Source organism: Tenebrio molitor, chromosome 7, assembly GCF_963966145.1.
Source record: "Tenebrio molitor chromosome 7, icTenMoli1.1, whole genome shotgun sequence".
NCBI lineage: Eukaryota > Metazoa > Arthropoda > Insecta > Coleoptera > Tenebrionidae > Tenebrio > Tenebrio molitor.
The window spans coordinates 9,743,737-9,759,684 of record NC_091052.1 but is presented as its reverse complement, the minus strand read 5'-3'; the positions used below and the strand labels follow the sequence as shown (position 1 = coordinate 9,759,684).

Sequence of the window (15,948 nt, the reverse complement as noted above, 5' to 3'; positions counted from 1 at the left end):
TGAATCGAATTGATTTAATTCAACATGTCCGGTAAGCAACACGCGATATTTGTTCTGTCGAAAAAAATATTTTTTTAACTGAACTTGGCTGACCTCCCGCTTTGTATTTAGAAGATCTTAAAATATAGCGATGGGAAAGAAACCTTGGGGAAAGAATACATTCGAACAAAGCCAATAAGGAAAGAGATTTAAGTACTTTTTAATAATGATGATAACACTTAAAGTTTATTCTGGAAACATTAATTACAACTTTATGCATTATGCATTATGCATTGAAGCAATAGAATTCGGATTGAAATTGCACATGGTAATTATCAGTGTACGTCTCTAATAAACACAACTTTAATTAACTCCATACAATGGTAGTATCTTGAAAAGTAGGATCATTGTGGTATTTCGTTCGAAATGATGTTAAGTAAGTTACAGCGAAGCGCAGATCAACAATAACTCGATTACATAAGTGATATCATAATCCACTCAGAAAATTACAGATGAATCTTGTCAGTACTTTCCTGGCTTAATAATAGACATTACAAGTACAAGGTGTCATCTGAATGGTCGAAATGATGATTACTGGCAAAGTGCGAGGAAGAAGAAACAACAATAGAAACAAACACCCGAAAAAATGTTCGTTATGTGATTTTGTGTAAAATCTCCGGATGTAATAAAAGTTGTTGTACTAAAATTGTTGCTATTTGCTTAATACTGTGCAATTCAACAACAATTCCACGAATTGTTTAACGGAAAATTTAAAAATTCATCGAACGTTTAATTCTTTAAATTAGAAAGCTTTGCAAATATACGCAGCGTTTGGACTAATTATTCGACGACGCGAATGTGACGAAATGAATTATTATTTACAATCTAATTGAAAGTAAATGATGCAAATCCATCCGAAGAATAAATTTATATTCTATCACATGATATGTAAATAATACCAAAATCTTGTTTGCGTCAGTGTTGCTATCACAACATAAGAATGTCGTCTCGATAGAATTTAGTTTCGTTAAGAGAAAAATTCAAATCAGGATTGAACATGTACATAATATGACGTTATATGCCCTTCAGACAACCGTTCAATCTCGATAGCAGGTTTTTTATGGTCGACGTAAGAGTAAAATTCTTGGAACTGGGATTTTACATCACAAAGCCACAACTATTCACTTCTTCAGATTATTGAAAAATTGCGCCTCAATAAAACTTGGATAGATTTATGTTTAAGATTTTTATGGACGAGACGTGCGACTGAGCGGTAGATCCTTGGTTGAGTTTTTCTTTCTGTAATTTAAATAGTGATTGTTTCCTCTACTTCCAAAGACATTAATAAAAATGTGCAGCTTGATAAATTGTAGGTCATTGTTTCAAGTCAGCATTGCATTTAGAAATGCAGCCGTCCTAGTTTGTCATTTTCAAATAAGGTCGTCCATATAAAAATACTAATTACTCGGAAGTGATATAATTTTTCGACACTCCTGTCCAAGGTGCCAACATTATTGTAATGTTTCTTAAACAAACATGTTTTCAATTAAGAACTTGTGACTGCCTTAAGCAACCTGTTAGCCGGAATACGTTTTTTTTTTTTTTTAATTTTGTTTAATTCTACGAAGAGGAGAATAAATATTGAACTTTGTAATTCCCCTTACCTTCACCGGTCGATTAAATCAAGTTCGTTATGCCCATGAACTCCAACAATGATCACGTTAACAATTTTATTATTGGATAGATTTTGCGTATTGCAGGCAACTACAGTGCGGTAGGAGAGCTCAATACAAGAATAAACAGAAAGCGGCTAGTGTACACAAGATGTCGCTCCGCAAATCTTTCCAAGCATTCATATTTTATCACCTATCGATTAAGACGTTAAACAATCTGTAAAACGGTCCTGCTTAATGGGAGAAATTAATTCTGACTAATTAAGTCTATTTCGAAATTACATGGAAACTGGGAGGTAGATGAGTCTACACAAATCTTAAAAATAAATCACGACTATAACAGTTCACTTTGATTGTCAACTCTCTCGTATTCAATTTTTCCAAAAATATCTTTATATTTACCCAAAATGATTGCTCTACTGTAAATTCCTTAACCTTACGTAATATCCAGTAATTCAAAAGTTAGGTAAAAATAATGTGAAGGTGAAAATGACATTAGTATACTTCGTCCAGAGAGAGATTTTAAATTGTAGGTTTGTAACTCAACTAGAAAATGCACTAGAATGCATTAATAATGGCAAAAATGTTACTGCTTGAAGGATATACAGGGTGTTTTTTAAATGCTAGTACAAAAAAGACTGGTAATAGGTGAGGATGAGTAGAACTCATACACACAAAAAATGATCTAATAAAAGTCTTTTCGTTTTAGAGATAAAAATAAATTAAATTTTGGTTAAAACTGTCAAGTACGAGGCTGAATTAAAGGTAATTAAAAACGTAATTCATACTAGCATTTTAAAAACACCCTGTATTTCAAATTTTACGTGTGCTAGGTACTGTAGAATTTAGTAATTTTTATGTCAACCAATCTCTCGTTGGACAAACTATAGACCTGTAGTGTAGAGTACCGAGAACTGTACCAAATATTATCGTAAATTTTGTCCCGCAACTAGGGAGCAGGATTTTTACCGATCTGATAAGAATCTGATTAGAATAAGATACATCAATTCACCCATTGCACTGATAGTACCTGGGAGTGTCAGTTTCCACAAGTTTTCATGCAAACTAAAAATTAGAGAGTGTGTATTTGGTGCTTGCAAGAAAATAGATTTTACAGTGTATATAGTTGTTTGATTTTTTTCAAAAATAAACTGGCGACATGTGCGTATTTTATATTTGAAAAAATCAAAACAAGTATCGTTATTTTCAAACTGATAATGAAGAGATCCGCTCGGCGCGTCCTCGTTAAAAGGAACTGCATTCCGCAACCACTCCGGGCGATATTTTTCCGGTTGTTTATCACATTGCTCGATTCTACACCTACAAAAATTATATTCCCCGCTGCGAAGTAATAATTTTATTCATGTCCTAACTGATACATTATCTACTTGAACACGAAATGTGTTCCTTGCTAGAATAACTTAACTGAAAAACTGAAAAAATAATGACGCTCGTAGATACGTGTTTGAAATCCTGCCAAAATTAATAATTAGTCTAGATGCAACTCTTCCATTCAGTTTAGGGAAGAAACAATTAATAAATTTAAATCATGCAGTTGAATTTGCACAACGTAACTGAGTGGATTTATTGGAGAAATTTCAGATTAGAAGTAACTGTGTCTAAAATGCTGTGAAACTCCACAAAATGCACTTTTTTAATTATCTATATCTGTGCTCTACAATCAAGAGCTTTATAGAGTTTTTTAAATGCTTCTACTGGTATAATAATCAATCACTATAGCTCCACCTCGTGAGTGCTGCTTGAAACTTGTCCACTGAAAGTAGCATTGAAGAGACCTTGTCCATTTATAACGTTTAACACGAGATGGCTTTCCTGTTGGAAATTGATTCTATTGATTTTTTTTACAATAAGCGGCGCTAATTTTTGCTTTACACACAACAGTCAATTTAAAATAAAATGCCAAACGTCCTAAAAATTTTATTTTGTGTTGAACTGGATATTGTTTTCATTTTTTTTTTTTTGGATTATTATAAAAGTAGATTTCTTTGTAAACAAGGGCAACATTACAAACTTTATCTCTAAGTGATCACGTCTTCGTTAAATTTCTATTTAGGGTTTTTGGGAACCAAGAAGATAACATTTCACTCCAGAGAATATATTTTCCATGTTACAGATTATTTCACTTCATAATTATATAATTATAAAGTGAAATAATCTGTTACTTAAAATGAGAATAAATCAGTTCTATTACTTCTATCCTGGTACTATAAACTCAAGAAAATTAAAGCTCCTGCGATGTAGAGAATAAACACCATGAAGAAATATCTGTACAGAAATATATTTCACATCACGTTATTTGTTGTGGCAGTCTAGCATGCATTTTACTTTTGTATTTAAATTAGAACAGACTGTAAGTTCACTGATAAAGTCAGCCATCATTTTTATCATCTTTATCTACACTTCTACAACTAAACGTATCTCAAATGACAATTTTATATTTTTGGCGTACGTTGAATTTTTTAAAAATTATCAAACTTTTTTTTTGTATGTCATTAATTTAATTATTTATCAACGCCACCTGTGAGTACTGCAGTAACATGCCATGTAAAAGTAAACATTGAACTATGATGTTCAACATTCAGTCTGAATGTATCGAATTTAATACAAGATGACTCAGGGAAATTGACGCTACTTGATTTCAATGAAATTATTATTGACATAAAATGCTATTTAATTTTCTTTATCCACATTCCAAAAGCTACCACTTAGCTTTCTATACCAAGAAGTAAGAATTCGCTTATTCGCTATAACTTCTTTCGAAAATTGAAAAACAAATTAAAGTTCTATGCAGATTCAAAATTTCGTCGATGTTTTGAGGATTTTTTTTTATAAAAGATTTAAAATTTAAACTAATATTTAGTATTTACACCGTTATTGTAAACACTCTTGTTTATTTTTGAAAACGTTAAAGAATCTAGAACATTTAGATTGTCTATATTGGTATAATTATTATGTAATAAATAATTAGTCCTTATTAATTATGTCAATTGAGAAATTACATTTCATAAAAGAAGAGAAAGGTCGAGGAGTCTACATTCATTCTAAAAATAAACGTAAAGCGATTAACAACTTTCTTTATTGTCGGTTTTCTATTTTCAGTCTTATTTATAGCAAATATAATTTACTTAATTAGCGATTTTCTCAGAGTCTTTCTTCATCAATGTTTACAGCCTCATCGATTTCATCTGGAAGTTCAGAATTCAACGTTTCGGGGAACCAATAGGCTAACACACCACTTGTGAATGCCATCACGGAAAAAATAATTAACGGTAAGGATTTAAACAATCTCCCCTGAAAACCAAACGATAAAAATTCAACTGATAATTTAAAAAAGATTAGTACCAGTAGGGGAACTTGAGGGGCTGTCATGCTTCCTAACCGTCCACACATTGAACAAATTGCAAAAATGAAATGTCTCGATTTGGTTGGAAACATTTCTGTTGCCAAAATATAAAGAGTGGTGTAAGAGATCGTGATGAAGAATTTTCCGCAGAGGAACATCACAATAACTAGCCAGTATTCTGCAATAGGTTGTAGTTATGATTATGAATAAAAAAGTGTAATTTTAAACCTGTGCGAAGTAAATTTACGCAAATGCAAGCCGCTCCACCTAAAATGAAGCTAAAGCTCAGTGTTTTCTTGCGACCAAAGCGATCCATGGTGACTTGTGCCAAGAAATACGCAGGAACTTCAATCAAATTTATCAGGATGAAATTAATATAAATGTCGTCAGAGAGGGCCACAGAGTGTATGTTTAAACCATAATAAGTAAAGTTACAACAGATCCAAGTGTATGAACAGAGAATAATTCGAAGGAGAAGCTTCTTTGATTTTAACACTTTGGTGAACGGTACTACATTCTCTTTTTTACTTTGGGTTCTTGTTTTACTTAATTGTGACAATTCGTCCAGAACAGTTCGCTCCAGATGAACTCCGTTCTGTTTTGACGTAGAATTTAAAACTTCCCAAGCTTCTTCAAACTTGTTTTTTGAAACAAGCCATCTTATGGATTCGGGAACGTACCATAAGGACAAAGTAATTAAAAAGCCAGGTGCGTACAAGATACGAAGAAGGATTCGCCACGAAGGACATAGCCAAGCTGCTACACCAAGAATTACTTGCCCAAGAGCGTAAGCAAGGCAGATAATAGTGTTGGCTGTGCTACGTCTCTTCGTGTCCACTATTTCTAGTGCTAAAAATGAATTAAAATCAACTGTAGATGTGTTTGTTTGTATTTACCCAAAATGAATGCTCCGCTGTAAATTCCTGAACCTAGAGCGGTATCAAGAAATTCAAAAGATAGATAAAAATAATATGATGGTGAAAGTGACCTTAGCAGTCCTGCAATAGTACCAAGGAATGTACCAATTATTATTGTAAATTTTCTCCCGAAACTGTAATAGTTTGGTTCAAAGTAGGTATGGAAGGATGTTGGTTTTTTTACCGATCTGATAAAAATCCGGTCAGAGGAAGACACACCAGTTCGCCGCCTGCATTAATAGTTCCGGCGAGAGTCAGTTTCCACAAGTTTTCATCGCAAGTGATTCCAAACTAAAAATTACGGAGTCAGTACTCGGTACTTGTACAAAAATAGATTTTACATCCTGTACAATAGTTGTTTGATTTTTTTCAAAAATAAACTCGTGGCATGTGCGCGTTTCATTTTTGAAGAAATCAAAGCAAGTGTCGTTGTTTTGTGACTGATAATGAAGACATCGACTCGGAGTGTCCTCGTTAAAAGGAACTGCATTTTGCAACCATTCCTGGTAATATTTGTCCGGTTCATTTTCGCATTGATTGATTTTGCATCTATAAATAACAAAAATTATACACGGTGATCAAAAAGGAAACAAATCAGAGCAGGCGTTGCAAATTATCGGTCACGTCGTAGCGTGCAAATAAGCGTTCAATAATGCATGGGCGTAGACAAACGCTACTTTATAAATTTATAATAAATCATAATACCTCATGAATTTAGACAGATATACCTTTCAAACTAATAAAATATCTACTTGGATTCCTGATTTAATTTTTAAATACCAAAACATAATGTATGCTTTGTAAAATGTAGTTTGGGCTGCATTTTTACTTAGTCATCTTACGTGAATAACCCTGTATATTTTTTTGAAAGGTAGGCAACCAATAAAACGACTGTGTATAGCAAGTATACATATGTGTATGATTAAGCTAGGAGAGACGTTTCGATAAAACAAAAGATTAGGTAGCACTCTTGATTTGTTTTCTTGTTGATCACTCTGTACTTGTTACACGACATTTACAGACATTTTTATACTTAATTTGGGTGTTAGTAAATTGAGAAGAAAATTGCTTTTGTTGTAATCTACCTGTATTTCGTATCTCGTGCTACGAAAATATAACTCGTTTGGAAAACTGAGAAAATAATAACACAACAAAGAGGAACGTAGACACGTGTTTGAAATTGTCCCCAACTCCCCGCCGACGTTAATATTTTGTCCAGGTGCAACTTTTCCATTTTATTAAGACAACAAACAAATGCATTTATCACATTCGGTGTTTTATCGGACGAGTTTGGCACACATTTATAACACTGTCGTGTTTAAATTAGAACTAGTCGCGACGAGAATGTGAATTGCACTGTTCCGAACCTTGACAGTGTCCGCTTTTTCATTCTCTTCTTTAACAATAATTTTATAACAGAGATTTATGACAATTTTATTTAATCCTTTTTATTTATACAGTAACATATGTATTTTGTACATTACATTTTAAATATTTATTCTGTGTTGCTATTTTTAATTAATTATTTTTCAATCCAGTGCCACCTTGTGAGTACTCCGAAACAATGTCGAGATCTTGCGATACTTTATCTAAGACCTAATTTTTATACCAGTATAGAATTTGATGAACATACATTTATTGTCTGGTACAAAATTATAAATTGTTAGGACTTCCTATCGTATTTTTACAAGGAAAATAAATCTAACACACTTTAAGGCAGCGTCATCTCTTGAACCCACTGAAAATGCACAGTTCTGGTATTTGCAGGAGCTAGGATCAACCCGATCCTAGAATAAAATCCTGTGAAACAGTCCGTTGGCAAACCTTATTCTCTGGTTTAAATATTTACTACTGAAAGGAAGATGGCGCTAGAGAACACAAGTATTCAATTCTTTTGGACAATATTTTAGACTGGATTAAATTTAAAGAAAGTCGATGTGGCCAATACAACAATTAAAAATCAAAATAGAACGAATTATGCTTTGAATCCTGTCAAAAATGTTTAGCGTATTTATTTTTTAATCAAGGCAAGAATGGTTTTTATCTTAGCTTTAACATAAGGATTGGCACAGGACTTCGTATATTATTCGAGATACAGGAATTATTTTCGACTCGTTGGATTCATCTTGCTCTCTTGATGAATTTTATGTAAAATAGTTGCGCCTAGGACCCATTGTAGCCGAGTACGTCTTTAAATTTTTAATCCAATTCAACTCAGCCATCCTAGATTACATTTTACTTCTTCTTATCTTTTAATCTACTTTCTGAAATGTCTTTCTACTGAATATGTAAAATAATATCGATCAAATTTTGCTCTGTTCACACTCAAATTTATCTAGTATCAATTCGTAATGTCAAATTTGATAAAACTCATTCCAATGTTAAAATGACATGCTTTACTGCACTAGTGTGGTAAACTAGTATGGTGACAGAAGTAAAAAATGTTTTCAACCTACCATGGTTAATGTGATATTAATTTTCGTGTTCGTTTCCTGGGATATATAACCGGGAAAGTGGTACATAACTAAATAAACTAGGCAAAAATAAATAGGGATTTTTTCCATTTTTGAATTTTTTATAAATACAGTGTAAAATTTGCAACGAAACGTGATAGAAATATAATACATTACATTAAATGTAATGTTTCAAGTACTTGCAACATTTAAAATTTATCTAGTGTTTAAGAATACGTGGGACGATTGGGGCAATTATTTTGCTTTCCAAGACAAATTTTGGAATTCCCTATTCATTTTTGCCTAGTTTATATAAACTTTCCCGGTTATATACCTAACTTGACATCTGTCAAAGATAACCTCAAAATTTACAATAAATTGATGTTTTTTAAGACTGCTTGAACGAACACGAAACATATTCAATATTCGTGCGCTGTCGGCCTGTTTTGCAGCACTTGGCTGACGCCTCGTGCTTCAAATTTCGGCCTCATACCTGAAAAGTGATCTGACAGCGGTACTCACATGAAAATAACTATTTATCATTTATTAACACATTTTACGACAACAATTTACAGTAAATAAAACGTTGTAGAATATTTGTATAACTTCGTATTACGACACGTAAATCTCAAATAATTATTAACATTTTTTACTGTTAAAATTTGTTGAATGTTTCCACTTGTTTGAATTTAACATTCATCCCTTGGACCCTTGCTTGCACAGCATTTAAGAATATTTTGTAAACAACACCTTTTTAAATAATTTTCGTTTCGAGACCCCTTGCAGCTTCCCTTTGTAATTATTAAATGTTTACGTAATTACTTTAAAGTGAAAGCGTGTAAAGCATCGTCTCCTATAATGTCCCGAACGTCGTCTTACGTAATAATTAAAACGAGATTTTTGATGATGGCGCCGCACCCGTTTCCATGGCAAGTTTATTCAATATAAACTAAACCTCCGTGACGTGTGTCAGTGAAAATTTCACAGTATGGAATTTTGCAAGAGTCCATATTAAGCGAAGACATCCCCGGGATTTAAAGCTTTTCCAAGATGGATTGCGGGAATTCGGAAGGCGGCCACATAGCCGTCCTCAAAACCTCGGACTTTTACCGTACTTGCAAACTACCGAAAAGATTTGAATATCCTTCTTGGTTTTATGGATATGGGATTCAGCGGAGGCCGCCGGAACATCCTTTTTATAGGACCACTTCTAGCGATTACGGAAGGTAAATAAATAAAAAAAGACGGTCGGGGTGAATTCACTATTTATTATTAATTTTCAGGTATCCACCGACGATACACACAGTGCCCACGTCTTTCTTTCCTAATAATCAACAATTTAGCAAAGCCCTCGCTAAGACGGGAATGTACAGGAACTACTCGCTCAATACGGGCCTGGATTCGACGCCCTACTGAATTTCAACCCCCGACCAAATTTGTTAATGTGTCTATTATGCCCTTTATAAATTTTATCTAAAAATATAAACGGTCGACTGGCGATAATTGAATTTCAACAGCAACAGGTTTGCTGGTATCCTGCACATTTTTACGAAATTGACACTGATCAGGACGATGTCACTTTACTTTGTTAAGCTTATGTGAAACTCGATTCGAATATTATTTCGTTATGGATAATGCGCTGCGCTTGTTTAAATATTGTAACAACGACTGAATAAATTATGAGTAAAATACGAGTACACTGTCATCATTTATTCATTACCAATCCAATTCATTTTATATTTTAACAATTTCAATTCGAATTTATTGATTTTTGCATCAGATGGTGTTCATAGTTCTATGTCACGCTGTCTCAAGATGCAATATGTTTTAAAACTCTTTTAGTTGACTCTTAGGGCTGAAGATATAAGATTTGCTCCTCCACCATCCATCATGACCTCGCGAGGCGGAAATCGAGCTTGCTTGTTTCTTTTGTTGGGCTGAGTAATGTGTGCAACCTCACCTGCAGTTATGAAATGCATTTCTTCCTGTGCTTGTCAACACGCATTAAGAAGCACATAAACAATAATAAGTTCTGCTTATATTTCAAACTTTCTTAATGGATATGCAAAGTACTCAACAAAGAACTCTTTAGCTTTTTGTTATAAATAAAAAGTATACAACAGGATACAACATAATTTAAAGTAAATATTTTTATTATTATCTCTTAGGTTCTTCACTACTTTAGTTAATCTTATTTATTTTTATTTATGATGCTAAAGAGTAAGAACATGTGTATACAGGGTGTTATTGAAAGTTGCACAGATATTTTAACCACGAGTTACTGGCTTTATGTAGAACTCGGAAAAAATATCTAAAAAATTCTGTCAAAAAATAAAATGACATTTTAAAAATATACCCTGTATATCATGTTTTATAAAATGTACGCCAATGCGAAGTAACCTATAGGAAAAATGCTTTAAAACGAGGAAACCGCATTGGTGTACGTATTATAAAATACGATATACAGGGTGTATTTTTAAAATGTGCCGAAATTTTACCTACGAGGTTGTTTGACAACGTAGAAGACTAAAAGCAATTCAAAAAAATTGTAGCTCAAAAAATAAACGTCATTTTATTTTTTGACATAGAATTTTTTAGATATTTTTTCCGTATTCTACATAATGCCAGTAGCTCGTGGTTAAAATATATGTACAACTTTCAATAACACCCTGTATAATATGTACACACAACAATACAAACGTAATTACGCGATAATAAATAGAGTTGTTTTTAATGGTTTTTATGTACTGGTCGGTCTTACGCCAAATATTTGTTATTTTAATTTCCCTTGTTAGCACTACTTAGGTTGATGCTTATATCATGATGATGCTTATCAGTACAAAGTAGGTTACTTCACTGTGTTCTCGGAACCTCAGTACATTTATTTATATTGTATAGTGCATCTCAGAGTATTACTTCAAAAGTAGTTCGTGCGGTCGCCTAAAAAATTTAATGTGTTTTTTGTCCTCGCCTGTTTTCAAGCCTCGGCTGCGCCTCGGACAACTATTTCATCCTTCATAGGTAGAATAAGACAGATTTGTTTATATTTTTGTCATTAATCATAATATCATAAATTTTTTAAGGTTCGTGTTCCCTTATATTTTTAATTTCCCTGGTCGTACCTTCTTGATTTTCTTCGTTTCTTTTATATTTCTGCACCTTCAGCACACCTTAAAACCTTCTTTGGTTTTCGTACGCCACAATTGTTTAAACCATACACGTAAAGACGAAAAATCGTTACAAAACAGCAACATCGCGTGTAACGTCTGACACGTTGCAGGAACGGAGCTTTGGCAGGTCGTTCGGGCCGATGTAAAAGCTTGACAAGCAAGCCCGAGATGAGCATTGTCTCGCGTATTTATGCAAAACGATGCAAATGATCGTCGAAGCTGCGATGCGAGGTGCGTGCTCACATAATTAATGCAGATGGCCGATGTGGCTGTCGAAGCGTCGAAGAATACCTCCGGTGGATGGTAATCGATGCGTCTAAGCCAATGCACCGTCTGGCCATCTCTGTGGTAGCAGTGGTGTGTAAAGTAGTTCATTAAGGTGGATAGAACGACGGGTTAAATTTATCGCCAGGTGATTTATCAGAGGGAATTGCAGATGAGACACTTTAGTGGCAGTTACCGTTACCTGAATCGCCGTGGTTTTAGGGACAGGCTCTCTAATTCTTTATCTGCTGGCTCAATTCCAGTCGGGAAGCGTTTATGTCGTCCCAATCCGAGCAAGAGAGACGATCGAGGGTCAGTCGGTCATCCCCGAAAGGGCACCGACGCCCTTGCTGCATAACCTACGGTAATATTGCCATAAAGATTTACGGGATATCGATCTCTAATTACTCTTCGGACGGCCCACCTTGCCGCCTTCCCGCCCTGATTTATTGTCTTATATATTTTCGGTAATTCCCCCAGATTTATGTCGTATCGATTAAAAATTTCCCGCAAAAATGGCGCCCGCTTCTAATCCCGGACACAAACGAACACCTCACACTGTCGACTATCACTACCTATAAATTTCATCACTCTCATATTTTCATCCAGGTAAAACGCTTCCTCCTCTATCGGTCTTGCGAACAAGATTTCCAACTTGAGGGGCCCCATTTACCGCGACTCTCGACTCGATAAAAGACTTCTTGTATCTGAAAATGAATCGACATTACGACCCCTCTGTAAACAACACACGATTCAATTCTAAAGAAAAATTACGGCTTCAAATAAACTTACTCGGACGTTTCTCAACTTTGGCTCAACGCTTATGGCAACTAAGACTTCCTTTAATTAAAACTCGACTGTCGAGAGGCGCGTTTTGCATTTTTCTACTTCATAATAATTATTCCGATCCGATATTAGTTAAATACAACTTCCGCTCGCTCCCTTTTTTCTCGCCTCTTTGTTCCCTCGAACTACAAACTCCGCAACAGATCGTATTTTCCTGGATTTACAATCAAAAATCTCAAGAAACTCCAATATATTTCAGCTCCAGACACACGAAGCGTTAATTAAAGCACTGACACGCCAATAAATGCTTAATTTTATTGCTCTGCAGAAACATGTTGAATTTACGACCTGAACTGGGGCACCTGCACGCAACAACAAAACCAAACAAGAACTGGAAAAAAAAATATAAAAAAATATTTTTTCATATTGTGCTGGTGCGGGGGAGCTGCATCTTGTTGCAACGCTGGAATTGGGTAGACTTATCACAATCTGACACGCAATTAAGACCAGGCGGTAGCATAGTTAGGACCAGATTTACTTTCAATAATTACAACAGTTATAATGGGGCGAAGGAGGTGTCTTTCCCACTTGCGACAAGCTTTGCTTACGTTGTAATAATAGTAGCGTAGCTAGGTGCACATGTTTGTAATGAAAATGGGTTTGGAGATGGCGTTCAATAGCAGCTGCAGCTGTTTGGATGGGTGTTTGTCAATTTCGGGTTACCTCAAGAGCTACAACAAACTAAATCGAATTACTCTCCGAGATGTTAATACCTTATTATTAAGTAAATGAGGAACGAAAATAGGGTAAAATACAAGATGCAATAATTAAATTAGTTCGCGAAGTAAATTTCCTGCTTGAAGATTTCTCCGATGCGAATAATTGCAAAAACTTCGCCCACATTGTCGTGTTCTTGTTGTCCTCTTCGGTCTCTTCGGTGTGCAAGATGAGATGAAGGAGAGCCCCGCTCGGTGTACATTTTTTCGTTTTGGAGTCGTAGGTGTGTCCCCATCTGCAGGCGCATTTGAATTCTCCAGGTAAATTAAGACACACTTCATTTTCTGGATCGCAGGTATGACTCCCCGTGGCGCATTCATCGACGTCCACGCATATCCCGTAGAAGGAGCTCCACTCGAACCCCCTCCGAGCGCACGTACAACTCACGTTCCATCTGTTCAGAACGATGTCGCTGGAAACGAAATTTGGAAAAATTCGTAAAAGCGACCCACGATATTTTTCACCGGTGCCAGATATTTTTGCTTCCGGTGTGAAATACGACGAGCCGCGTCGACACTTTTCCTGATTTAAGTGAGAAACGCGATTTAAAAATCAGATGGTGTGAGGACCCGCACGATGTTGTTGGCGGTAATTGGTTAAGTACCTACGTTAGGTCCGTATTCTGGGAACGATTCACGACACATTCTCGCTGACCCGCAGGATTAGCTTCGAAGCAGGGGTTATCTGGCGTGTTCCAGCAGTTTTCCGGCCTAGTCAGGTGCTTCATGGGGCAGCAGGGATCCGGACAGAAGCTGTGAAGGGCACACGCGTAAGGGACTGCATCATCGGCGCGATGATCCTCGTTATTCGGACCCAGATCGGGGTCCAGACAATTGGCGAAATTGTCGCATCTGTCAGAGAGATGCTCCAAGGCGGGGTCGGAGCGCATCGTGAACAAACACAGGAAGTAGCTGGCAGTGGTGCGCCACTGGAACCTCTCCAAAGGACCTGGACAATCAAACATCTTTGTCATATTTCTCTAACAATTATTGTAGTGAGGTGAAGCAACATCGGGAGCAGTCAATGTTTGGATGGGTGGCCGCCAAGAAAACCCCGATTCATCATAACTTCGATACTTCGCAACTTCATTACCTCATATAATATAAATAGCGCTTTTACCTTACCTTAGAATAATTTTTATATGAAACTATCTGTAATGATGGATTAATAATTAGGCTTGAACGCCACTTCACCGAGCATGCCTAGAATATAATAAAAATCCTTCTAGCAGCAGCTTTACCACCTCAAAGCTCTAATTATCAATCGACCAAAGAAGTAAAATTAAACTTTCTCTGTATTTGGCGAGTTTTGAAATTTTTTCTTTGATGTCATCAGTTAATTCGTGCAAAATGGTGTGCTTCTCAAATTTATACCCACTTCTCCGTATTGTTGGGAGTTCTTGTTGAAGTTTCAGTTACAAGTTCCCTGTTTTAAGAAGCGCCCCAGACAGTGCGGTTGGTGTTCTCGCGCACGTCCTTACCTTCGAACGGATTGGCTTGTACGTCGTCTACCTCTTTCATTTTCCTGCAGTCGTTATCGACAATTTCTATTTGTTTCGAGTTGTTCGCGAAGTCCCATTGTTGTTCATGAATGACAACTGCCGTATCGTCAACTCTTTTCATTCCGGCGTGCCTTATTCTCTTTCTTAAGTAGTTCGCGCATTCGACTAGAGATTGTTCGCAGTATTTGTGCACCTCCCAGTGTAGCGATCGCAAGGGTGGTCGGGGAAATCCCTTGTAATACTCCCTGCGAGCCAACTTTGCATCGGGCTCGTATCTCCGGTCGTACTCATTGAATTTGTGCGCTCGCAAGTAATAAGCGATATCTTTGAGAGCCTCAGCCAGCCACGAGGGCGTGGTGGTATTGTCGTCGCTCAAAGTAAATGCGTTTGTTACCGTTGTCGTTGATTGCTGCTGATCTTCTTTCGCCGATAGTGTTACGTGTTGACTTGTCGACGGCGAAATGCAATCGATAATGCTGTACGACAGAACGAGGAGGGAAAAGCTGCACCGGGACCTTGCTGACATTTGCACGGCTTTTGACAGTTCTATCCTGGTTTCCGTTCGAACGGCTCCGATTGGTCGCAAGGGGTGCGACGATTGCTCTGCGAAAAACTTGTTTACGGAATGGTATTTTTAATTAACATGCCGGGATTACAAAAGCGCATACGCGACTCGAAATGGATAAAATTTGTCATTATGATGCAAACATAAATAAATCCGAGTTTTTGGTTGGCGGGAAGGATTCCAACATTTTACTAATATATATGTAATTAAAAAGTCATTTGTAAATTTGTGTTACAACACGTTGAGCGCTCGCCAGACCAAAAATATTTTAATTTTTCATACGTTTTTAATTCAGCAATATTTAATTTTCTATTAGTATGGAATAACTAAAATTTTTTGGAAATGTAAATTGTAAATATTACAAACACAAATGAGCACTTTTGTTAAAATCACCATTTTGTTTGTTCAAAATGTTGCTTTAATTTAATTTCGTTTGTGTGATCTTCTAATTTTTTTTCAATTTTCTGGACATCTACACGGCCAATTTTTTGTCTCCGTA

At 35.8% G+C, this 15,948-nt stretch overlaps 3 protein-coding genes across 3 annotated transcripts; 1 reads left to right on the top strand and 2 right to left on the bottom strand.

Moving 5' to 3' along the window:
* Positions 1-4,731: 4,731 nt before the first annotated feature.
* LOC138135625 (organic cation transporter protein-like) lies at positions 4,732-7,308 on the bottom strand. The gene is made up of 7 exons (XM_069054403.1): positions 7,019-7,308; positions 6,275-6,482; positions 6,118-6,224; positions 5,913-6,067; positions 5,245-5,865; positions 5,016-5,194; positions 4,732-4,964 (listed from the first exon to the last, which is right to left on the bottom strand). Exons 1-7 carry the CDS (start codon positions 7,165-7,167, stop codon positions 4,815-4,817), a joined length of 1,569 nt encoding a protein of 522 aa, XP_068910504.1. The 5' UTR covers positions 7,168-7,308; the 3' UTR covers positions 4,732-4,814.
* Positions 7,309-9,311: 2,003 nt separating this feature from the next.
* Positions 9,312-10,080, top strand: LOC138135046 (piercer of microtubule wall 1 protein). Its single transcript, XM_069053684.1, has 2 exons — positions 9,312-9,612; positions 9,670-10,080. The coding sequence occupies exons 1-2, from the start codon at positions 9,437-9,439 to the stop codon at positions 9,800-9,802; spliced, it is 309 nt and encodes a 102-aa protein (XP_068909785.1). The 5' UTR covers positions 9,312-9,436; the 3' UTR covers positions 9,803-10,080.
* Positions 10,081-13,067: 2,987 nt separating this feature from the next.
* Positions 13,068-15,502, bottom strand: LOC138134929 (uncharacterized). The gene is made up of 3 exons (XM_069053526.1): positions 14,864-15,502; positions 13,992-14,331; positions 13,068-13,795 (listed from the first exon to the last, which is right to left on the bottom strand). Exons 1-3 carry the CDS (start codon positions 15,408-15,410, stop codon positions 13,387-13,389), a joined length of 1,296 nt encoding a protein of 431 aa, XP_068909627.1. The 5' UTR covers positions 15,411-15,502; the 3' UTR covers positions 13,068-13,386.
* Positions 15,503-15,948: the final 446 nt, after the last annotated feature.